Below are 25,889 nucleotides of genomic sequence, written 5' to 3'. Positions count from 1 at the left end.
TCAACTGACAAGTGAACAGCATAGGAAAACCGGAGCCAAAGTTGTCCTTACAAGAGCTACCCATACGTTCTCTATATAGTACACCCATTTGAATGTGGTATGTTGTATGCTATGTACACATATTTGTTGTTCAGTCACTAAGTCATGTCTGACTCCTTGTGATCCCACGGACTGCAGCACACCAGGCTTCCCTGTCCTTTACCATCTCCCAGAGTTTGCTCAAACTCTTGTCCCTTGAGTCAATGATGCCATCTAACCACCTTATTCTCTGTCATTCCCTTCTCCTCTTGCCTTCAATCTTCCCCAGCATCAGGGTATTTTTCAATGAGTCGGCTCTTCACATCAGGTGGCCAAAGTATTGGAGATTCAGCATCAGTCTTTCCAATGAGTATTCAGGGTTGATTTCCTTTCAGGTTGACTGGTTTGATCTCTTTGCTGTCAAAGGGACTTTCAAGAGTTTTCTCTAGCACCTCAGTGTGAAAGCATCAATTCTTCAGTGCTCAGCCTTCTTTACAGTCCAACTCTCACATCTGTACATGACTACTGGAAAAACCATAGCTTTGACTATATGGACCTTTGTTGGCCAAGTGATGTACACATATTGGCTCTTCAAAAAAAAAAAAAAAACCAGCATGCATAGAAGATCCCTTTAATGAAAAAAAAAAAGATTTTCTAAGAGCAAAGGAAAAAAATCTGTCTTGTTAGAAGGATAATGAGTTTTGTTGGGGTAGTAGGATTTCTTCTTTGCTCCTTAATGCATTGTGTTATAATGAGCATGTATTCATATACAGTTGTGAAATCAATTAAAGCTAGATTTATTCTGAAACAAACAAGTAAAAAAACCAACATAAAAACCCATACCAACCTGAGGGTCATAGAAATTATTAGCTCAAGATTTCTGAGGATCAAATGCAGGAGAACAAAGAGACTGGACCAAATGAGGAAATGGCCATGGAAGTTCTTTGAAACCTGCAAAGCTGTCTCCTCTGCATCTGTCTCGCTATCTGCTTGCTAGGGGCCTCATTTTATAAACTTTCTTGGCAAGCTCCCCGAACACCCCTTCACTCCTTTCTCCCTCTGAGCCCATTAATGAGGACCCGTGTCACTCCAACTCTCCCTTCCCCGTCTCACAGCTTCAAGACAATCATTAGGGAAATGATAAAAATAGGTTTCCTTATTGATTTATCTCCGTTACCCAATGCTCCTTCCTTCGAATGGTTGACTTGTTTCCTTAGCAACACAGCTAATTCAAGCAGCACGGCTTGGCCCGCACACCTTCTATTTGTTCATCTCCTGTCCTGAAGCCCAGAGAGCCAGGGCAGGGGACAGGGAGGGCGGCCCTCCTGGCGAGCCGCTGGCTACCACGGTGGCGCTGGCTCTGCCTGTCCACAGAGCCGTGGGGGCCCGGCCTGGGAGCTTCTTCCCTCTACCCACCCAGCAGGGCTTCCCCATCAATGCCCCTCAGGGACTGATGTGCAGGTACAGGACTGAGCAGGACTTGGGGCCCACACAGCAAACCTGGGTGCCCCCAGAGATAAGCATCTCTACACCACCTGGATGCTGGTCCTAGGTCCCTTCTGCTCTCAGCAGCATCATCTCAGAGCTGTGAGGCTGGAACTCCGAGAGACTGAATGAGCTCAGAGGGGCCGAGGGCCCACCAGGGACAGGCAGGCAGATGGAATGCTGTGTTCTCATTCCAACCCCAGGGCTGGTAGAGAATGTGCTTTTGTGGGGGGCAGCCTGTGGGTGCCTAAGCCATTCCTGTAAACTCCTGGGGGAGTCCGGAATAGCACAGTCTCAGGATAGCAGGCCTCAGGACCCATCTTCATCCCTCATCCCAGGACCAGAGCACGCTCCCTAAGGGCAAGTCTGTCTCCTTTCCTCCTGTCCATCCCCGACTCCTATTTGGGGATGCCCAATTCTAAGAGATGGAAGCAAGTCAGAAGGCGGCCTGGGCATCATTGTGCACGATCTTCCACTCCTCCCTCAGCTGCATAGCCATATTCTAACAAGTGGAATGTTGACTCAAAGACAGTCTTGGAGCAGGGGGTGCTGCCAAGTCTGTGATTTCTTCAACACCAAAGGGATAGTTTAAAAATGAATCATAGTGAAATCTAGCTATCCAAGACCTTCAGGCTGCCTTTTCAATATGAGAAGAATCAGAACCTCCCTCATGACCTGGAATGCAATGGAGAACACATAGCTTGGCAATGGAAACCAGAGCCATTGTTCTCCATGCAAAAGTCACCCCAGCATGGTACTCAAATCAGGGAAAACCACCATCACCCATTCCTCCAGAGCCAAACAAGGACAACATAAGGATCAAAGTCTAAGATGACACGTGAATATGCACACACTACTTTGTATAAATAGATGATCGACAAGGGCCTACTGTATATACATAGCATAGCAAACTCTGCTCAGTACTCTGTAATGACCTATAATGGAAAAGAATCTGAAAAAGAACAGCTACATGTATATGCATAACTGAATCACTTTACTAAACACCTGAAATGAACACAACATTGTACATCAACTATACTCCAATATAAAATAAATATTTTTTAAAAGAAACCTTTGAAAACTGTAAGGTGCTACACACATGCACAGTCATTTTCATTCTCCTACTAAATCCATCTTTAAGGATCAGCTGTGGCTTGAAGCTTTGGGGGAAGCATCTGTGAGTGGTCAGAGCCTCCGGGAGTGGGCTGGCTGGCTGCAGCCAGGGGCTGACATTGAAGAGACCCACAGCAATAAAGGATTGAAAAGAAAATTATGGTAATGGGTCTCTGGGAAGAGAGCAAAGACATTTGGCTCAGAACCTCCTGGGAATACGGAAAGCACATCCAAACAGCAATCCCCAGAGGAGGATTTATGAAGCTGATGGCTCTGATGCAATCTTTCCCAGTGATTAGAGGGGACATTCATCACACCCAAGGCCAGGGCTAAGAACGGGAGGGGTTGAACCATCATAGAGGTCCGGCTCTGGCTCCTACAGACCCTGATGGAAATGCAGTGAGATAATGCTGGTGAGATCATATCCCCTGCCTGGGCCATGGAGAACGATACATCTGCCCTGCAGGGACCAGGAGTAGGGCAGAGACGGGACCTCATGCCTAAACCAGACATGGACAGGGCCACTACATCGTCTCCACAGACTCTGTCTGCGCCCCTCCTGAGAGGCCAGTATTCTCACAGGAATAGCTGTCTCCCAGACTTTCCACACACGCTGTATGTACAGTTCTTCAATGCCTCCCAGACTGAAAAGAAAATCCAAACCAGCCCTAGTAGGCCTGGGGCCAGCTCTCCTTCCTGGAAAGATGTTTCACCTTCTCTCCAGATCATGGGATAAAGTAGGAGTGACTATGAGATAAAAAGATGGTGAGCCAAGAGGGCTTTCTAACACTCTCAGCAAGCCTTCGCAGCTCTGCCCGACCTAGGTTCAGAGGTTAGAGGTCAGGTTCAGAGGTCAAAGGCCAGGTTCGGAGGTAAGTCATGGTCCAAGGGAGCCTCGGCCCAGAGGCTAACATGCTCCCGGATGGGCTCCTCCTGGACTTCTTTGAACCTGCTTATGTGGCTGACCCAGCAGGACACAGCATCCAAAGAAGTCTCATTCAGGAAAGGAAATAAAGAGAGACATGCATTCTTTGGGGTTCTGAGGGGTTACTGATAAATTTTTCAATTTCCTGAAAGACAATGCTAAGCATCTGAATTTATCAATGTATGAACCACTCTCATATCTGGGGCAAGTCACGCCCTCAACTCCACCCTCCTCTCTTTTCTCAGTCCTCATTTTTAGGTTTCCAGTCTCCGTCCCAAAGTGATCGATGGGGTGGCTGACACATAGCCACTGAAGGGCAAGAGGGCTAAACCCCAGTGTTAGTTCCTGTGATGGAAGAATCAGTACACAACTCTGACTGCAATTCTGGAAATGCATTCTGGATCTGTCCTCTCTTTCCCATCCCCATTACAGCAGAAACACACTGCTAACAAGCAGGAAAATGAGGTGGAAGGCTCTGCATACTTCGCGTTGTCCCATTTCATTATCTCATCGCTTCCCGTATTGGAATTTTTCTCACCACCCAACTCTCCTTAAAAAAAAAAAAAATCAGATTGAAAAACCAAACCCCTTTCTCTTTTTTTAAAACAAAACAAAACAAAAATGTGTCATGTGACTTCCAGCCTTAACATCAGTTTTTTAACTTTGGTTTCCATAGTGGTGGGATGCAACCTACCATCACCATGACAACAGCTGCCTCTGTTCAAATTCACCATCTGACAGGCAGTCCTGAACACACCTCTTTCCCTCTTTCTCTGTCAAGAAGATGGAAATGCCATTACACCTACTCCTAAAGACTGAAATTCTAATGAATGAAAGACAAAGGAAGCAATGCTGAGAATATAGCAAAGAGGCAGAGAACCCCCCAAAAGGCTTTCTGTTTGCCCATACGGCCCACTGCTCTCTTAGGGAGGTCAATGGACTCAGTTACTCAAAACAAAAGATCCCCAGCACTAATCCTGCAATGTTGGCTGTGTAGCTGCGTTGAACTTTTCATTGCTTTTAGACCAAACAACTCCCATCTCACTCCCATGTCCCTGCCCCCTGTATAAAGTGACTGAAAGGAAGCTCACATCATTGCCAATGTGGTTAACCAGTGCTGTCTCAGCTGAGCCCCAGTTCCAAAAGGATGGGAAGTGGTGACTCTGAGAAACTCAGCCAGCACCGGCTTCCCTCTCTCTCTCCTCTCACTAACAGACGGCTGGATAAACCTTAACAAATTCCCTTTTTGTGTGTCACGCTGAATCCTGGGCTCAAAACGCTGTCATTTGACACAGAGTTTTGGTGATCAGGAGACAAATGATTGAATGCTACAGAAAAGGGAAGAAAGAAAGGGGAAATATTAAAAGCCTCTGGAAGGAAAACAAAACAGTGGTGGGAAAATTACCTGTTTCAGAAACCAGAATCTGTGTTTTGATGACACTCTGATGAATTCAAGCCCATCACGCCTTTCTGGCAGCAACATGTGTTTTAGGCAAAGAATGTGGGCTGCCATCAGCAACCACACCCAAGACTGTAGCCTACTCCACGTCCCCACTGACTCTGTGGGGCTCAGCTGGTACTCTGAATGCAGAAAGAAAAGGAAAAGCCTTCTGTGAAAAAGTCCACAGATCATCTCTGGCAGAAGTTTTTGTTGTTTTTTTTTAAAAACCCTGCTACTGCACCCCAACATTCAAAGATACCTATGAGCCTCCAAACCACATGAGAAAATGCTGACAGCACTAAGGATTCTCAGCTTACAAAAGGAAGACTGGAGAGAGACATCATAGTTCTTATCAAATATCTGAAGGGCTAGCTTGTCAGAGGGGACGCTGAAATTGTCTAAGTTCTTCCAAAGGGCAAGGCTGAGACCACTGGGTGGAGCGGCCACCCAAAGGCAGATCTGAGGCAACTCAGAGAAGTCCCACAAGCAAATGAACCATTTTGTTAAGTAGTAAACTAAGTGCTGCATGAATAAATGTTTAAAAACCATCCTCCCTAAAGGGAGAAAAGCCCTGGTGTGTAGCAAGTGTCAATTTCTGGAGTGTAAACCTGTCTCCATGGCAATCTCAAGCTACCAACCTTGCACACGGAGTTGGGAAGAGATACACACAATTGAAACCCACAAGCTGTGACTAGCCAGTTCCACACACCACTCACTGCAAGCTCCATGTCCCTAGGAGACCATCAAGGATACTAGAGACGCCTAAATTTGACAGCAGTTGAGCTGGACAACCCTCCTACACACAAGGAGTTAAGAAACAGGAAGAAAGAAAGCCAATGAATCTTCAGTCACTTGCTCAAGGGCCTCCTGGGTCAGCAAGACTCACTCTGCTCCTTAGACTCGAGATGCTCCCCTAGTAGACCTGCCTTCTGGAAGCCTGAAGCATCACCCTTAGCACAGAAGGCTGGGGACCTGTGCAGCCAGATGTGTGCAAGAAGCAGCCACAGGTGAACGGTCTGCCAACACCATGAAACAGAAGAATCAATCACCCCATTCTCTCAGGTTGAATTCTGGGAGGCCCCGCCGCTATATCACTGTGGCTATAAGATAATGGAGAGGAAGCAACCAAGACACGTGATTAAAAGCATATTTCAAAGAAACAAATCAGGTAAAGGCTCTCCTCTTCTTCTAGATTATCAGTGGATCTCAGCCTGTCTACACAGCAGAATCACCTGGGAGGCTTTTAAAAATTAAAGATACAGGTATCCCATCTTTAGAAATTCTAATTTAATTCATTTCAGCTACTGTCTGGGTATCAGAATATCCAGAAGGACTCAGGCTGATTTTCACGTGCAGTCAGGGAGAAGAATACTGCCTTCCATGGTGAAGGCAGTGACAGCTAAAGGTGCCCTCAACTCACATGAGGTAACAAACGAGGAAACTAGAATCCCAGGGGCACCTCGGTAAGAAATGAAAGGTGCCTTAGAGTTCCGTTAGCTAATCCAGCACACTCATTTTATAGATGTAGATACTGAAATCACAGATGGAATAAGATTTTTCCAGAGCCAGGACCAAAAACCTCTCTGGATTCCTGAAAAGCTTAGGAATCTATCACAGAGCAATCAAATAAAACTCCCTTGGCTTCCTGGCTTGAAAAGGAGGCTTCTAAAAGAAAGGGATCTTTTTACTGAGTTTACTTCTCCATCCCTACTTGACTATTCTCAAGAGCATCTCTCTTAAGGTTAGGGTCTGGATGGTTTACTCTCTCAGGACCACTGAAGAGTCCAGAAAACACTAAGATAAGTACAGGCTGGAGCATCCATTCTCCCATCTACTGAGACGTGATCCTTGTGCTGGGTAGAAGCTCATTGCCTGTTAACTACTACCATTTCATAGCATTCTCAAGCAACATTTTGGGAGAAGGAAATATTAGCCATTGTTCTGAACCACTGCCTCCCATTCTCATAATCCATTCTCACGGATTGCCTCCCAATCCCATTCATGTATTCAATTGGATTCGTGCTGGTTGGCTTCTCTTGAATTTTCCTTCTCTGGTCCATTCCTCCTTTTCTTAATTAAGTCCTTTCTTATTAATCATGATCCAGTCTTCAACGCCCTAGAGAAACACTAAAAATATATACCTGCTAACTAAAGACAGGAGGAAAACATCCCAGAAAGAGGACGAAGGGATAGAAGGATGATGAGTAGACAAAGATTAAAGAAAGCACAGAGGAAATGTGATAAACGAAGTCCTGAACTGAGAGTCAAGAGTACTGGATTCCAGCCCTGCCGCCGTCACTTACTGAGAGACCAGCGGCAAGTCACTTAACCTCTGTGATCCTCAGCTTTCTTACAGATAAATGAGGGTTTGCTTCGAGTTTCTCTTAGGTCCCTGTAACTCTAATATCCTATTAGTCTGTGGTGCTAACAGGTAACATGATGGGAAGGGAAATGAGACAGAAAGGAGAAGCCACCTTTGGAGAAACTACTAATGAGGACATCCAACAATAACAACCCAAGCAGAGTCCTGGCACACCTAGGCGCACCTTTCACGTGTCTACAGTGGAAACATTTCTAAACTTTTAAGAACAGAAGCTCCATGACAATTAGCTAGAAATACCTCCATGAGATTGTCAATGAAAAGTCAGAAAACTCAAAATGGTGGCCTGGGGGTGAATTTAAGGCTGCTTTTTCATAAACCTACCAGAAGCCTTTACTACACTCTCTACGGGGATAGCAAAGTCTTTTCTGCAGCCCTCTGTCCCTACAACCCCCATTTTCCTTAACTAGCCACAAAGCCAGAAGCATTCAGTAAAAGATGAAACTTCAGAAAAAGTCATAAAAGTTGCTTCCTCCCACTATCACTCACACTATGGGTGCCCTGGAAAAGGGAGGGCTGAGAATAGACCTTTTGAGAGCTGGAAAACAGAAAATGGACTTTCTATGCTAATATTAAAAAGAAAAGGAGAATTGGCATTTCCAAATCAAAAGTCCTCTGCAGAGTGATACAGTCTGACAACAGAGCTTTTGGTGAAGACAGGAGACAAAAATAGCAGAGAGCCCCAATTTCAATCGACGTTCGCATTCCAATGACACGGGGCAAATTGTCACAGACTCATTTCGTGGTGAAGGGGAAGAGATCTTTGCTCTTTTCCCATCTACTGATTCCTTATTCCTCCATGGGTTTAGCCTCATACCCAGCAGGTGCTACTGATGCAGGCAAGCAGTTCAGGGTCATCCTAAGAGGATGCTCTGTTAGGGAAGAGTACTTGCTACTCTTCTGGTCTGATCCAAGGCAGTATAGTACAGTGGAAAGAGAAGAGTCAATGGAGTTGGCCAGACCACGTCTTTCTGTGACCCTGGGCTAATCATTTGTCAGAAGACACAGTAATATTTATTTCCCTCAGGACTGCGTAAAGTGATGGATGTCTCTAATGCACACTGTAGAGTGCTGGCCACACAATAAGTGTTTATTAAAGGTTAGTTTCCTCTGAGGGGTTTCCCCAGTGGCTCAACAGTAAAGAATTCACCTGCAATGCAGGAGACGTGGGTTCAATCCCTGGGTTGGGAAGATCCCCTGGAGAAGGAAATGGCAACCCACTTTAGTATTCCTGCCTGGAAAATTCCATGGACAGTGGGGCCTGGTGGGCTACAGTTTATGCGGTCGCAAAAAGTCAGACATGATTTAGCAACTAAAACAATACAATACTTTCCTCTAAACATTGCCAGGGACGTGAACGGAGGCACGGAAAACTCTCCAGGCCCAGATCATGGTCCCCACAGGATGCTTGTAAAATGACACAAAAACAAGTACATGAAAATAAAAAGAAACGAAGGTTAAGAGAAGAGAATGATACACTTTACAACTGTGCAGGGTTGTTCTGAAGCTAGCCTCCTTCATGGTGGAAGTGTGGAGACTGTTCTCATTTCCTAGAATCTACTCCTTCGCTTTGCTCCTTTGAGCCTGCCTACTGATGTTTGTGACATAAGTGAGCTCAGTCTTTCTGAGCCTGTACATTCAGGGGTGGGAATTTGTTGGTTACTCTCTAATCATCACCAGGGAAAGAGGTTACCCAGAGAAGACGGAACATCTTTATCCATAAAACTCTGGGGGAGGAAGGGCAGATGGTAACCTCAAAATAAATAAATACATACATAACAATCTATGAGAAAGGAGCAGTAGGTTGCCAAAATGCCCAGATCCTCTGAATTTACATGGGCCCATATTCTGCAGAACTGCCCCCTCCTGATGTTACCACATCCGCCTACTCGCCCCACCTCCAGACAAGCCCACGCCCTTCAACTGCTCTCGTATCAACAGAGCAGGAGAACACATGCATCCCTGTACATCCATATGGCTCAGCTATCTCATAAACACAAACTCCCTTGCAAATACAATCCAAAGTTAGCAGAAAGAAGAGGCAGTTCCTTTCACTTTTTTTAAGCCCACTCCCTTATTTCCTTTGAGTCTTCTGCCTGGCTTCCAGACACCCCACATGCTAGTTCTCCATTCACATTCACATCTGTACCCAGTTCCTGCAGGTAAAATGCCCTCTGGTATCCCAGCGAGATGACCTTCCCCAGGCTCATTAGGCAAATGGCCATGGGCTCCAAGCCATGGAAGTTGCCCCTCCCTGTCACATCCCTCCTGCCCTTTCAGAAGCTTCTTCCAGAGTTCATGGAATCCAATCCTGCCTCCCTTTTCCGACAGAACAAAGATAGAGACCCTAAATACTCAGAAGCCCGAAAAAAGATGAGGACGCAGCTAGATGACCCAGAACCCCTGAGAGAAAACCTACCCAGAGGCCTAGCCAGGGTTCTAGGATGGACCCTTCCACACGCCATCAATCAGTCCACCTGAAACCTCCAACTATTATGTCTACAAAAACAAAACAGAGTGCCTTGGTCTAAGGCTGATGGTTTTGAGTAGCTTATCTGCTTTCATCAAAAGTTTGCTAGGAAAACTCTGCAACATTATTGCTCCTAAAGACATTTTTCTCTGAATTGTAAATCCAAACATGTCCTCAGAGACAATGTTGGTATAAAATTGGCATTAGAGACGCATGAAGAAAGGCAGGTTTGGATGTAGGTGTTTTTTAATGCAACATTAAAAATGTAAACCCAATAACTCTGAGAAGAAAAACAAAAAGGGCTGGTGGGCAGACCACCTCATTGAGATGGTTGAGAGCACGGGCTCTGATCCAGGCCTCCAGCTCTCGCGTACTGTGTAATCTTGAGCAAATGAGTTAACCTCTCCATGTAATCCTCCCAACTGTGAAATGCAGAAAACAAGCATGCATATCTCTGTAGGACTGTCATGGGGAATAAATGCAGTAATCCATGGGACACGCTTAGCACAAGAATCTGGCACATAGTAAATACTCAATAAAATGTTAGTAGTAGTAGTACTGTTAGTCGTTCAGTCATGTCCTAGTCTTTGCAACTCCATGGGTTATAGCCTGCCTGGGCCCTCTGTTCATGGGATTCTCCCAGCAAGAATAATGGAGTGGGTTGCCATTCCTTCTCCAGAGGATCTTCCCGACACAGGGATCAAATCCGGGTCTCTTGCATTGCAGGCAGATTCTTTACGGTCTGAGCTACAGGCAAGTCCCTAATATCTAACATCTTTACAAAGAACTTTGCCACATATTAGCTGATGTAAGGAAACAGTGGAAACAGTGTCAGACTTTATTTTTGGGGGCTCCAAAATCACTGCAGATGGTGACTGCAGCCATGAAATTAAAAGACGCTTACTCCTTGGAAGGAAAGTTATAACCAACCTAGATAGCATATTAAAAAGCAGAGATATTACTTTCCCAACAAAGGTTCATCTAGTCAAGGCTACGGTTTTCCCAGTGGTCATGTATGGATGTGAGAGTTGGACTTTGAAGAAAGCTGAGCACTGAAAAATTGATGCTTTTGAACTATGGTGTTGGAGAAGACTCTTGAGAGTCCCTTGGACTGCAAGGAGATCCAACCAGTCCATCCTCAAGGAGGTCAGTCCTGGGTGTTCATTGGAAGGACTGATGCTGAAGCTGAAACTCCAGTACTTTGGCCACCTCATGAGAAGAGCTGACTCACTGGAAAAGACCCTGATGCTAGGAGGGATTGGGGGCAGGAGAAGAAGGGGACGACAGAGGATGAGATGGCTGGATGGCATCACCGACTCGATGGACATGAGTTTGAGTAAACTCCGGGAGTTGGTGATGGACAGGGAGGCCTGGCGTGCTGTGATTCATGGGGTCACAAAGAGTCGGACACGGCCGAGCAACTGAACTGAACTGAAGCTTTACAACAGTCTTGGAAGGGATGCAAAGCAGGGCAGGTGACCTACACCTCACACCTGAAGACGCTGACACTCAGCGAGGTTACAAAACCAACATGAGGCCACATTAACATCGGGCAGGGCTCCGGTTAGAGAGCCGACAAAAGTCAGTAGAAAGCAAATGGTATTGTCAGAAGGGGAAAATTGATCTGCAGAAATTTAATGTTGATTCATCTGAAATTAACCAGACACTAACAACTAAGATGTATTCATGGCTTACTATGTGCCAGACATTATTCTTACATTTTACATGTGTTATCTCATCTGATCGTCCCAAAAATCCTATAAGATACACAATGCAGGTAACATTTCTATTTCCATTTTATGCTTGAGGATTCTAAGCACAGCAAGGTGAACTAACTCCCCAAGACACACAACCAGAAGTGGGGAAGGTGGTATCAAGACTTGAATCCAAAGGCCATGTTTTAACTGGCACACTAACGCTTCCAAGCAGAGACTGGTAAATTCTAACCTCTAAGGTGAAGCTTTCCTCAACTGGGCATTGGACTAGCTGATGTCTAATATCACTTCAACTCCTGTAATTCTAGACTTCAAAACTTCTACTGTTTAGTAAAGAAATAAAATACTGTCTAAGCGAGTCTCTGAGAATAACAGCCAGTATGGACCTCGGAGAAAGCAAGATGTTATTTCCAAGCCTAATACAGGTATGGTGGTTTAGATGCTAAGTTGTGTCCGATTCTTTGTGACCCCATAGGCTGTAGCCCGCCAGGCTCCTCTGTCCACGGGATTTCCCCAGCAAGAATACTGGAGTGGGTTGCCATGTTCTTCTCCAGGGGATCTTCCTGACCCAGGGATCGAACCCAGAACTCCTGCATTACAGGCAGATTCTTTGCACAGGCATGAAATAGGTATAAAAGTGTATATGGATTTCAGCAAAGCCTATGACAAGGATATCTTGCCCAATATCCTTACAGATGAGGTGTAGGTCTATCAGCTGATCAAAGTTCAGAAAATGTGAGAGAAGCTGAACATCAGTCGATGAACATTGACCAATGTGCTAGTGGTAAGCAGAAGGGAGGGTCCCAATTCTAACCATATTTCCATCAGTTACTTGAATGAAAGGATAAAGCACCTGCCCATCCTGTCTGCAGTTGACATAGCGCTCACATTAAGAGGGCTCACTATCCTGAAAAGGGTCTAGAAACAATGTGTAATGAAAACCACCTAAGCTTTGGATTCAGACCACCAGGGTTCAAGTTCACTGGTGATAATGTTGGGCAACTGACTTAATCTTCTTTAGCCTCAGTTTTCCCACATATAAAATGTGGATAATAACATGCATGGAGTCTGAAGTTCATGGATGCCCAATGAATGTCAGTTCCCCGTCCCTACTTGAAAAGGATCGCCACAGGATGGACTGTTGGACCAAAAGCAAGGAGATAAAATGAAATAAACTCAGAGTCCTGAATCTACATTCAAACATTAAATTGAATGAGAACAGCGTGAGAGAAAATTAACTCTGCCATCAATTCATAGTAAAAGATCTGAGGTTTTCAGATGACTACAACCTCAAGTCATTAGAACTAGAATACAATTTCTTCACAAAAAGAAACTTTAAAAAATTATTTTAATTTAAATAAACATGTTTAGTGCCAATGTTAATAAGCACTGTTCTATGTCCTGGTAATTTAAACTTAAAGATAATGAGCTCTCACTTACAGGGATTTAAAACCAATACCAAAACTATGGGGTAAGTACTACAATAAAGTAATAAACCAGGTATCATGCGGGAACCAGGAGGAGGGAGTTGGTCTTACTCTGCTGAGAGAAATCAAAGAAGGCTTCCTGGAGGAAATGACCTCGAGTACAGTCTTAAAGCTGAGCAGTCGGGGGAGAGAGAGAAGACATTCTAGGCATAGACAGCAGCAAGTGTACAAGCACAGAGGCCTGGGAAAGGATGGTCCCTTCAGGCAGCCCACTGACCCAGAGGGAGAGAAGGGCATTAAGGCAGCTGAGACAGGGTGGAGCCATGTGCAGAGTAGATCACAATAAGGCCTTTGCACCAAGCTAGGGAAACCTTGTCCAGTCACAAAGTGAACGACGGACAGATCCCAGATAGCAACTCAGACTTTCTGACTCTATGTAGACTTTCTACCTCTGCTGCCCCATACTGTGGCCACTAGCCGCATGTGGCTATTTAAATTTGAATTAATTCAAATGAAACAAAATTTAACACTTGGTCATGACAGCCACATGTCAAGTGCTCAGAAGCCACATGTGGCTAGCAGCTACAGCATTAGACTGCACAGATAAAAACATAACCATCATCACAGAAAGTTCTAGCCTGCATCACTGCTCAGTGCTATAGTACTGTGTTCACAGTACAAGTGAACAAGAGGGAGATTTGGGTCTGTGTTGCTTTATAGAACAGAAAAGGAGGGAAAAATAACTAACAGGTGGAAACTGTAAGGAAGACTATTTCAACTTGCTATCCTTTGAGTCTTCTAAGAACAGGAGAGCACCCTGACACTGGAAGCCTGATGGTCATCTGTCAGGGTGATACAGCAAGAGTTCCTGAATTACCCTAGTGCTCGCTGCTTAGAAAGTGCATGTTTCATCATGGCAGCGTGCTGATGCACTCGCACCAACATAAATCTGTCGTTCTTTCCTGTGGAGTTCCTGTCATACTTGTATCTATAGGCTACAATGGCCCAGCATCCCAACATCCCAGAATGTGGGACTTTTCTAGCATAGTCAGCATTTTAAAATTGTGATCCATGGACCATCCCCCCACTCCCAAATGAAATGTACTGCAAAACTGTATTATATTTGGGAAATAAGGAGCCACAGGATCACTTAAATTGCAATGGGATTTGTGATTCCAAGACAGAAAGCAAGAAAACACTGTCCCCATACTCCAGGAACAATCATCTGGATGTCAAGACAGTCATTCTGGTCAATCCCAACTCTAAAGTTCCATAGCCTTTAGCATCTAAAGACCATCACCCTGCAATGAACAGTTTCAAGCTAAACATCCTCTGATCTTGATCAAGCAGAAATGAGACAGGAGTATAACAGAGCACAGAACAGTCCAAGGTACAAAAGTTAGGTGAGTCAGTCAACTGGGGGAAAGCATCACCTGCCTACTTCTTGTGCTATGCTAAGTCACTTCAGTCATGTCTGACTCTTTGCTACACTATGGATTATAGCCCTCCAGGGTCCTCTGTCCTTAGTATTATCCTGGCAAGAATACTGAAATGGGTTACCATGCCCTCCTCCAGGGGATCTTCCCGACCCAGGGATCAAACCCACGTCTCTTGGGTCTCCTGCATTGGCAGGCAGGTTCTTTACCACTAGCATCACCGCTTGCTGAGATGCTTATTAGAGATTCTCTTGGAAATTTTGGGGGTTCATTTTCAATGTAAGCCCACAGAACCAAGCATAGCCAGTCAGATGCAATGCCAGCTTGTCAGCTGGAAAACTCGCCCAGTAAATCTAAAGCCTGCTGAGATATCAATCCATTTAAAAAATAATGACTTTGTTCTAACCACCATCTGACATTATGACAATTGTATGAGGATCCATCTCTAGGTCCCACAGCATTGCTAGAGTAAAAAGGACTCATTCTTAGAACAAAGTCAAAATTCCCCTGTTATCCGGTGTAATTGGAGAAGAAGGTTTTAATGGGGAAAAAAGTGATAGACACTTTATATAATCAATATGGATTACAATTTGCAAAAGCTCCAAATACAATAAAGTACACACACCATTCAAACCATGTTGAACATAATGTAACGAATGCTTTGTTGATCATATTCAGAAAGCAACACAGCATTTTGTGGTACCTAGGGACCATCAGTACAAATCTCAATTGTTATTAAACCATAAATCTCTAAGTGCCAATTAATAAAGAGTTATGTACAAGCAAATGCCAGATAACAACAGACACAGTGTACTTTTTGCACAGCCTGTGGTGAATGTTACAGAAACTGAAGCGACCCTGACCAACCTTCTGAATTAGGTAAAAATACTTTTTACAACCCTCCAATCCCCTGCCAGCTATCCAATGCCCTGACCACCTCCTAACCATCCTCCTCTCCCCCTACTCAGGCTACACCGGGTCCTATAGGACCTGGTCAGTACAACACTAGACACTAACAGGCACCTCAGTTATGCTTGTGTTTAATCAACAGTAACTGATGAATCTGATCATTCAACAACAGATTACTGAACGCTCACCAAGTGCCAACACTGTGCTAGGTGCTGGAATTAAATGGGACATGTCCTTTGCCTGTTCTAAGAGACTGCTCTCAATCCTAAGCCCAGAAAGAAGAAGAACCACCAAGTTGATAATATCATATACTAGCTTACTATGTCCCCGCTCCCAAGATCATCTGCATTTTGGTAAAGAAAGTCTCAAAGACTCATGACCGGAACTCAAAAGAACCCCTGTTAACAACAAGGCTTCAGGCTGTTACATGAGACAGAGATTTTCAACGGGTGATTTGTAAGACTAGTCTTCTCTAAAGACATCGCCAGGCACAGCAGTTTTTCTCAAAGTATGGTTCCAAGGCCAGCAGCATCAGTGTTACCTGAAAACTTGTGACAAATGCAAATTTTCAGTTTCTGGAGGGAATCGGAAACTCCAGGACTGAGATCCAGTCATCTGTATTTTAACAAGCCCTTCAGGAAATTCTGAGACACAATGAAGTTTGAAGACCAATGGTAGAGATGAAACTGACAGACTGCATACCTATGACTTCCACACAAAGAGGCTAAGTGAGGAATTAGCCTTGATGCTGATAGAAATCACCTGCTGAAAAGAAACATCCCTGATGGAGCTGGAGGGAGACAGTTTCCAACAGCACACAGCTGGAAATGGCCAGGACGTCAGTGACTGACTGCTGAAAATCTATTTCATGCTTTTTGACTCTGACAAGCCCCATGAGACAATGGTGTAGAAATTGACAAAGAGGCACAGAAAGTTTGAAACACTTCAAACCTAAAACTGAGCTGAAGGCTGGGAAAGACTGGAGAGCAGAACTTCCTCCTCTCGCTGGTTTGCAGAGGCTCTTCTCTGGGTCCCGGAGGTCACTAAGGACCCCTTGTGTCTTGGCTGCGGAAATGACAACTGAGTCAAATCACTGACAAACCTCACCGACCACAGCACTTCTCCCCTCTAACCTGTTACCTACTGTTTGGCCACATCTTTTTTATCTCCCCCAAATGGGGAGGAGGAAAATAAAAGTGACATCCCACCCCACTGACACCATCTGGCTTTATTGACACAAGCCTTCAGAAAGCCAGTGCATACATCTGAGACAGGCTTTCCAAATTCTCCAGCGTTTAGGGGAAAGAGATGCAGCAAAAATGCAGCAGGACCAAATGCAGCCAAAAAAAAGCCTCAAAATTATGCAGAGTGGCAACAGCAATTCAAATCAACCACCCACAGGCAAAAAGACCACACTCGGCATGGGAGGGCCCTGCCCTGAAGCCACTCACTCCGCTGGACCACAGGAGCCTAGAGCTGGAGCCTAGCCCGGAGTTACATCCTCAACCCCTGCCCACCCGCCTCTGGGATGAACTGCTTTACAAATGCATCCACTGCAGGCCTTTAAACAGTCCAAAACGGCTGAGAGTGGAACTGTTCAGTCCAACAAACTTAGAACTCAAAATTCCAATACAAGAGGAAGTCCCTAAGGGGTAAACTACCACAGTGCCAGGGACAGGGTCGAGGACGGACTAGATACAGACACTTTTAAAGTCATTTAGTGCTGTGCTCCTTAATCTGGCCCATTTCTGCCTCTTGAGGATATATCTTCTGGCTGCTCCTTGCTTTCCAGAGATGAGGACACAGGGGCTCATAAATAGGGTTAAGAGTCCGTAGCCAAATGTCGGTCAGAGATGCAGGGAACAGAAAATTCAGTAAGCATTCTTTGTGTGTGTGTGTGTGTGTGTGTGTGTGTGTTTGCGCATGCACGCACTCACTCACTCAATTGTGTCTGACTCTTGTGACCCCATGGATTATAACCTGCCAGGCTCCTCTGTCCATGGAATTTTCCAGGCAAGAATACCAGAGTGGGTCGCCTGCCATTTCCTACTTCAGGGACTCTTCCAACCCAGGAATCAAACCAGTATCTCTTGCATTTCCTGCTTTGGCAGGCAGCTTCTTTACCACTGCACGACCTGGGAAGCCCAAACATTCTCTGGGTGCTCAGCAGTCAAAAATACACCATAGACAGCATTCTGAACTAAGCTTAACACCTAACGGACCACTCGGTTGGAGGAGCCTAAACACTTTGGGCTATATTTTCTGTCCTTAACCAAGGACGACACTGACGGCAAGGCTGATGACACTCCCACCCCCCACCCCCACGCTCCACCAGCCCTCTCTGTGTAGATTTGGAATGTTTGCAAGGAGAAGCCTTGATAGAGGTCCCTGGCATTTTTATCCCTCTTTGAAAGAGACTGCTCTAGAAGCCACATACTCAAGGGAGCAGAGGGGAGCATGATACACTAATTTCAGTGTCTGCTCCCCACTCCAATCCTACATGAATCCACACCGGAATTTGAAAAGCAGCAGCTACAGAAGTCTGCTTCTTAGTTCAGTGGCTCAGCATTTATCAGCGTGAATACCTAGGAGGATGAGAGGATTCAGAGTGACTAGTGCTTGGGGACATAAATATCTTCTCATTAACCACGTTCTCTGAATACAGGAGGGGAAAGGCTGCATACTGATGGGGCACCCCAGTGAAATAGGACTGGAGAGGAGGCGATCATTACAAAAACTGCAAGAAAAAAACCTATTTAAAAAGATATTCCCCCCAGTTACCTTTCTCACATGTCCCAGTCCCACTGCAAAAATACAGAAGACTTAGAGGGAAAAGCTGATTTGTGAAGCTGGCCCTCTGCAAGAGATCTTGCTCATAACCAAGAGGAAGACAAATAACCTTCCTTTTCTAAAAAGCCTAGGAAAAACCCACACATATAATGAATTATTCACAAAGGCTGAACCTAAAAATGAGAGGGAGAAATATAGAAAGATGAAAAGGGCGGAGGACTGGGCAGAAAGAGAAAGTGAAGAGAAGGACCTGGTCTCTCTCTCCTTGAATAAAAGGGTATTCATTACAGTCACGTGTGAGTTCCCCCTTTCAAGTCTTTGTGGTCAGTGATAAACAAAATTAGATCAGCACAGTTGCCTCTGATGGGCTGGACCACATGGCCGGGCTTGAGAAGCTGCCGTTTCCCAGGCAGCCCTGCAGATGACAAGAGGGAGGCTCCTGATGAGCTGATGGAACACACAGAGCCGAAGAGTGTGCGAGAGTTCTGAGAGTTTAGCACGTCTTGACTGCATTTTATTTCAACCAAGAATATGAAGATGGAAAGAAACCAGATGTTCCTATAAAGAGAATAAAATGCAGTAGAGTTTGAGGGGAAAAGAAAAAAAACACCTACATTTTTTTACAGCAGCAGCTAAAAAGAGATAAGCAATTTTGGCTCTAGCTACTAATCCCAAAGTCTGAATCTTTCAGAAGAAGATAAAAAAGAAGGCCTGTTCTCCTTTTCTCCTCCTTCTCTAATTCATCGGGTGCACTGCACCTAGCACAGGGAAAGCAAGTGGAGGAAAGTGGGGAAATGACATGCAAACCAAGAGACAAAACTATCACAGCCAGGATATTTTTGTCTCCATCTTCAAGTCATTTCATTTCTGTCAAACTCCTTCACTCCAACTTGCTTTCCAGGCTACCTCCCAACTACAAATAGTCCCCTAGACAAGTCCCAGCCTAGTTTCCGGAGGAAGTATTTCTCACACCTTATTTCAAGGGCAAAGTCACTGGGCAACGTGGAGATGGTCCTCGGAGCTTCAGCAAATGAAGACCTTTATCCTGTAGCCTCAGTGCCAATTACAGTCGCTCTCTGTTTCACTGCCACCTTGTCCAGGTACACAGAAGATGGGAAGGCTCTCTGCATTATCTGGTCATAGCATACAATTACAGACTCTGTTCTTGTTAACTGCCAGCCTCTGCCCTAATCAAGGTGATCTGACTCATGAGCCACTGGAGTTACATCCAACCTGAAATTCTTGCCAGGATTGCAGTCTACTATCTTTCTAGGTGCAATATATTTATGGGCAACAAAGCAGGAGAAAGGTATATGCCATAATACTAAAGCTCTCAGGAATCTTCACCAAAATCCTCCAAAAATAATGGACAACTGACAGTGGGAAATTCTCCACAATACAGCACATAACCTCAGACTCAAGCCAGAGTCCTCTGGGGCTATAATGAACTTCTCTACAGTAAGAAATCCTGAGTGAATATCCGCAGGTTCATTACAATGAGCTTCATTAGCTCAGTGGCTAAAAACACATTTGATCTTCCTACTTTAAACCATGTTCATTTCCACATGAAACATGTGCTCCCCTGCTGAGTTGACCCAGGCCATCAGTGGGGGAGAAGTCCCCCACTGCTCCTCAGTGGCACAAAGTCAGACATGCCATTTCTTTCTTTCCTCTTTTAACCTAGAAAAGCACAAATGTGTGGGGAGCATCTTACAAACCATGAGCGAGACTCTGTAGGTCTACAGGGCAACCGGCCCTGGCACAGAAGGGTTAGCGCCAGTAAGCACACAACATAGTAAATGCAGGGTGACATTCAGAGCAGCCAGTTCCCTGAGAAAAAGAGAACTCTTTTGTTAGATCTATTAGATGAGCAAGAAAGAAAAGAAGAATCATGTAAAATGTAATACCACATTTTAAATCAGATTAACATTTTCAAAAAGGTTATGGTATCCACTGCAGAAGAGAGTGCCATAAGAAAATAAAATTATCTCCCTATGCAGATGTAGCTTTCAAGAAAAATGAAACATATTCAGAGTGGGCTGTTGACCTGCCACCATTTTTCATGGCAAATCTGGTTATCCTAGGCACTTTTTTCCACAAGTACAAGACCTTCCCTATTAATAACTGGATAAGGTTACCACCCTCCATCCAAATCAGAGAATCCCCCAAGTATAAGTTACATCATTCCTTATATTTAACTTTTCAGCCCAATGTGATTAAAGACCAGTAAAATGTAGTGGTCAAAAACCACTAACACAGCACACAGAATTATACATTATCCTCCTAGCTCTCCTCCTAGCAGGAGCAGAAGGGGACAACAGAGGACGAGATGGCCGGATCATCACCGATTCAACAGACATGAGTCTGAGCAAACTCCGGGAGATACTGAAGGACAGGGAAGCCTGGCGTACTGTAGTCTATGGGGTCACAGAGTTGGACATGACTGAGCGACTGAACAACTCCTGGTTCTCCAGTGACTTTCTGCAGCCAAAAACAGATGTATTTATCTCAGAAGATGCACTGCATGAATAATCAAAATCCTCAAGCATGTTGCATATGAATATGAGAGTTCAAAACAGGTCTTGACATGTGTCCTGAATCTTACATCCTGTGAAATTCTGGCCCTTACATAGAGCACAGAAGCATTTCCCAAACAAATGGGCATACTAATCACCTGAGGATCTTATTAAAATGCAGATTCTGATTCAGTAAATCTGTAGCATTGCTCAGGATTCCGAACTTCTTTTAAGTGAAGTATAGTTGATTTATGAAAATAGCTTCAGGTGTACAACAGAGCAATTTGATATTTTTATAGATAACATGTTGTACAAAGTTATTACAAAATATGTTGCTGTTTAGTTGCTAAGTTGTGTCCAACTCATCTGCAACCCTGTGGACTGTAGCCCACCAGGCTCTTTTGTCCATGCGATTTCCCAGGCAAGAATATTAGAATGGGTTGCCATTTCCTTTTCCAGGGCATCGTCCCCACCCAGGGATCAAACCCATGTCTCCTACATTGGTAGGAGATTGGTAGACAGATTCTTTATCACTGAGCCACCAGGGAAGTTCCATTGTAAAATATAGACTGTATTTTATATATTTCCCTGTGTTGTACATTACACCCCTGTCTTATTTATAACTGATAGTTTGAACCTCTTAATCCCCTTCACCTATTTTACCCATCCCTCTGCCCCTCTCCCCGGTGATAACCACTGGTTTCTTCTCTGCATCTGGAATTCTGAATTTTTAACAAGCCCCTAGGTGATGAGGATGCTGCCCTTGCTGTCTCTGGGAGGCAAAAACCTAGAAGACTTAGTTCACCAAGAACTAAGGTCACTCCCTTCGGTATGCTAAAATTTCTTAAGGACTCTATTAATATTTATCAGGTTATTAGGCAGTGCTCTAGGAACCTGACATATATTAATTCATTTAATTCTCCCAGTAACTCATTATTATCGTCCTCACTTCACAGATAAGGAAACTGAGTCACAGAGAAAAAAAAGTAACTTTTCAAGGTCACAGGGCTGGTGAAGGAACTGAGATTTGAACCCAGACAGCTGAGCTCCAAAGCTTTGCTGGTAAACCAGTGCTCACACTGACTCCCAGTAAGAAGAAGGAATATAATTCCGGAAAGGAATTATAAAGGAAGAGAGGTGAGACTAGGAACTTGGATGCCCTATTACAGCACACGCAGAACCCCCAGAAATGCAATGTTTCCACATGGTCACCACCAGAGGGAATATATATTAGTCAATTACATTGTACAGCCAGGAATAAAAAACAAACATGGTGTATTTTCAATTTGCCAACAGGGCTCCTCTACACACTTTAGCAGATGTTCTCCGATCACTGTTACAGTCTGCATGCAGTAGAACCACCGCGAAACTGCCAACAATGGGGTGGAAGGGACCACTGTGATAGGGCTCAGGGCCAAGGAACGGAGTAGGATGCTGAAATTAACTCCCTACTGTCTCTCTTGACTTTTTGGCGCATTCTGGCCGAAGACATGGAAAGAGCGCAGTGAAACCCACAGTCACACCTTGCGCCTCTCGCAACGCCTGCTAGAAAGGCGGCGTCTTCGCAGCGGAAGAGAAAACGTGAAAAGCAGCGACCTCGTGGTGTAGGAAACGTGCTTAATTTCCCCGCCCGGGAGCCTGGGCCGGGCCGGAAGTGCCCGAGGTGCTAAACCCGGAGGGACGGTGCAGCCCAGGCCGCGAAGGGAGTTATGGGGTTGCCCTCCAAGGTGCCAAAGCTGGCCACGGGCACACTCTGCCACCCGCGGGGCGGCTGGGCGGCTTTGTCTACCGCCTGGCAACGGGAGGGCGCCTGTCTGGGTAAACACTCCCCTAAGAGAGGCGCGCTGTAAAGCAGCACAAGGTGGGTGGGAAGATGGGCGGGCGAGGAACGGGGTGCCTGCTGGGAAAATCTGTAGGGACCTGGCTCGCGGAGTGTTCGCAGCCAGCCGCAGCACGAAACACAGTGAAAGCTGTCGCTTTGTGCAGCGGACCGGCCGGGCGGGACTGCAGGGGCCGGACCCTTCCCCCTTGCCCGTCCCCACACCCCAGACAGGTTTAACTCTGGCACCGCTGGCCCCAGGATCACTCTGTGGGGGTGGGAGGGAGAGGGGAGTGCAAGGTGGGGGGGGGGGGGGAGGTGCGAGCTGCAGCAGGAAGAGTGTCTGCTTAGAGATGCTCCCCCGTTTCTAATGAGGGGTGCTCCCTAGAAGCCCCACACGCCAGCCAATCGCGGTGCGGCTGAGGCAGAGAACTAGGGAGGAAGGAAACGAAGGCCAGAGGCTGGGGTGGGGGTAGCAGCGAGATGCCCAGACCCCAAGGTGGGCAAGCCACGAGCTTCCAGGATACTGGAGACCCAAGGTGGCTCCAGCTGCCTCCCCGATGCACACCTAGAGGTTGGGTGGGGGTGGGGGAAGGACGGCAAAGGAAGACGAGGAGTGGCCTCTTTTTGCAGGTGCATCCCTCCCAAGAAATGTCTCCACGAGCATCAAAGTCCCATGTCTCCAAGCCTAGCCCCGTATATAATCCCCCCGCCTCCAGCTTGCTCCCTACTCATTCCCTCACCAGCAGCCCCTGATTCCTAAAGACCTTGCCAGATGCCCATATTCTTAGTGAAGAACGAGGCTGTGAGATGCCTCATCAGCAGCCTGCATTGGATGCGCTTCACTAAACCTGCCAAGGAGCTCCTTCTCTGCCGTTCACCCTAACACTGCCACCAACAGCTCTTTGTGGAGAGCAGTTCCTATGGAGCTAGAGAGAGAGGAAAGGTGGATTGCTTGCACACCTCTGGGCTCAGCTGATGCAGCCCTCCACTGATGAATTCAGGCCCAGCAGGTCTGCCTGGATCCTGGGAATGGGGAAGGTACTCAGCTGGTCAAGCTTGAAGAGGCAGGAGTACCCAACCCAGATTAAGGAAAGAATGGGCCCTGATGAGCTGCTCTGCCGTGACTGAGAAGAGCACCCGAACTCTGAGCTGTTGGGTTGTGTCATTAGAGACTGCCTCCTGGGACACACTCACTCACTCCTCTTCCAGCAGAACTTAAACTCAATCCCCAGCAGTTAGCTGGGTCCCAGGCCAAACGCTTGCGTTATTTATCCATTTGTCAATGTGTCTACAGCGTTTGGGCTCCGATCTCTTGAAGCTTCTAAGCTGATAAATCCTCTCACGGAGCTTCCGACTTTCCTCCAGGCAGAGTAGGTGTCTTCCCAGCTGGTGGGGATGGGGGCAAAGGGGATGGTTTCAAGGGATGGAAAGGGGGCTGAGTATGAAAGAAAATCCTGAGATTAGAGGCAACCCGTTCTATGCAGCTTGGGAAGGGACCAGGGGGCCGAGAATCCAATCAAGCCCAGCCCCAAAAGGGGCAAACACCGCAACACCATGCACCCAGGAATGCTGGAGACTTTCACGGAGGAAAAATCAGAAACCAAAAGTCTTACCTTGAAAAACACTAGTGCCCACATCGGTTTCTACGGCACCATGCTTGCCTCTTAGATGCACCAAAGTATAGAGTGCACTTCAGCAAAGGGGCAAATCGGCACCAGGAAAGGGATGGGGGGCAAATTCCATGCTAGGCTTCCCCCCTTACCCGAAGAAATGCAAAGGGGAGAGGGGAGTAATGGTGGGCAAGAAAGGATATGGCCAATCGATGAGCTTCTTGGCGTATTTCCTGACAATGTTATCTTCTCCGAAGATGAACAGGGATCTGTTGACGGTGAAACAGTTCTGCCGGACGGGAATAGGGTTGTACAAAGCCATAGTCCGCGCCCTCTGCGCTTTCGACTGCTTGTAGGCGGCCGCCGGCCCTGAGGCCGGCACGGGGGTTCCTTGCCGGTTCCTGCTCTGGTCCGAGTCTCCATCGCCCGACCCCGGCCTGCCGACCACCGCCTCCCCGAAGCGAGCCATCCTGAAGTTTAAACAGACAGAAGACACACAAAGGTGATCGTGGCCGAACACCCGCACACAGCAACAAGCAGAAAGACACACGGAGTCTCAGAGCCGCATCCAGACGGGCACGGGGACCAACGTCTCCGGGGAGCCTCGCGAGCTCTTCGGAGAGGCGGCAGCAGCAACCCCGCCGCTCTGAACTGTTGAATCTAAATGCAACCTCTGCGAAGCTCCATTCCTCAAGGAGGAAAAAAAAAAGGGGGGGAGAGCTTGGGGGTGCTCCGTTTCTGGAGACAATTTTTTTTTTTTTTTTTTCAAAATGCCAGTGTGTGGTGGCGTTCAGGGACTGGAGAGAAGAGGGGTGGAGTAGGCTGCTCTTCAAACATAGCTCCTCTTCTGGCAGACGCAACACCTAGTTCTGGGAGAGAGGCAGGCACCGGCCCGCTAGGTAACAGTTTGGTAATTTATTGACGGGGGAGGGGAAAAATGAAAACAAAAGAACTTTTCAAAAAAAAAAAAAAAAAGACAAGGACGAGGTTACGGTGACATGCTTTATAACGCCGGCCCCTGCAAGTCCATCTAAGAAATTCCACAACCAAGACTTGGGTCTTTAAACCTGCCAGCACAGACGCATCCAAAGGTGGAGAAGGCGAGAGGGAGGGAGGGAGGAGAGCGGTATTGAGGTTCCTGCGTAAACCGCAACGCCCAAAATATCAAAATAAGAAGTCGATCCAACCGGAGAGGGACAGATGACTTCAAAGCTCCTGCGCTTGGGAGAGAAGTTGAAAAGCATCCAGAGAGCAGCGAAGCCCGAGTGCCAGCATCCTCCCGGAGCGCTCGCCGCCGCCGCCGCCGCCTCCCCGGATCAGCATGCAACAGCGATCCGCGGCTGCGCCGGGGAGAGGGCGGGAGCGAGCGGGCGGGCGGGCGAGCACTTGGGCGAGGAAGGAACAGGTTGCAGCCGAGCCCAGCGGTGGCCTGGTACGGGAGTTGTCCAGGGACCGAACTTGCTCACTGATGACTCGGTCTTCCTCTTCCACCCCGGCAGCTCCCCCCTCGATGGAGCAGAGAAGAAGATAGGGAACCGGGAGACCGGGGAAGGCGAGGAGGGGAGAGCGAGCGGAGCGCAGAGGCGCAGCGAGGCGCGCACGGGAGCGCCAGGAGAAGCGGGGGCGAGGCCGGCGAGCGCGGGCGGGGCGGGATGGAGCCGGAAGGACCCCGGCCCACGGCGGCCGGAGGGCTCCCGGGACGCGGGGCTGGTGTGGCTTATTGATCGGTGTAGCCGGAGGGAAGGGGACCTCCTCTGCCAAAGACCAGGCTAGAGTCGCCTCTCCCCAAGTCCTGCGGAGAGGAGACAGACCGGCGCAGCTGGCCGCGCGGG

General features: G+C 46.7%; 1 protein-coding gene across 3 annotated transcripts in view; it reads right to left on the bottom strand.

Annotated features, from left to right (window-relative positions):
- The window catches only part of CACNA1E (calcium voltage-gated channel subunit alpha1 E), a 412,948-nt gene that overhangs the window by 304,659 nt on the left and 82,400 nt on the right, over positions 1–25,889 (bottom strand). For all 3 annotated transcript variants that reach the window (XM_043923905.1, XM_043923907.1, XM_043923906.1), the window contains exon 2: positions 24,261–24,527. In XM_043923905.1, coding sequence (XP_043779840.1) covers positions 24,261–24,527 — 267 coding nt within the window. The remainder of the gene's footprint in view (positions 1–24,260; positions 24,528–25,889) is intronic.

This window comes from Cervus elaphus, chromosome 14 (assembly GCF_910594005.1).
Source record: "Cervus elaphus chromosome 14, mCerEla1.1, whole genome shotgun sequence".
NCBI lineage: Eukaryota > Metazoa > Chordata > Mammalia > Artiodactyla > Cervidae > Cervus > Cervus elaphus.
Note: the sequence above shows the minus strand (reverse complement) of the source record. Positions and strands in the feature narration are given on the sequence as shown.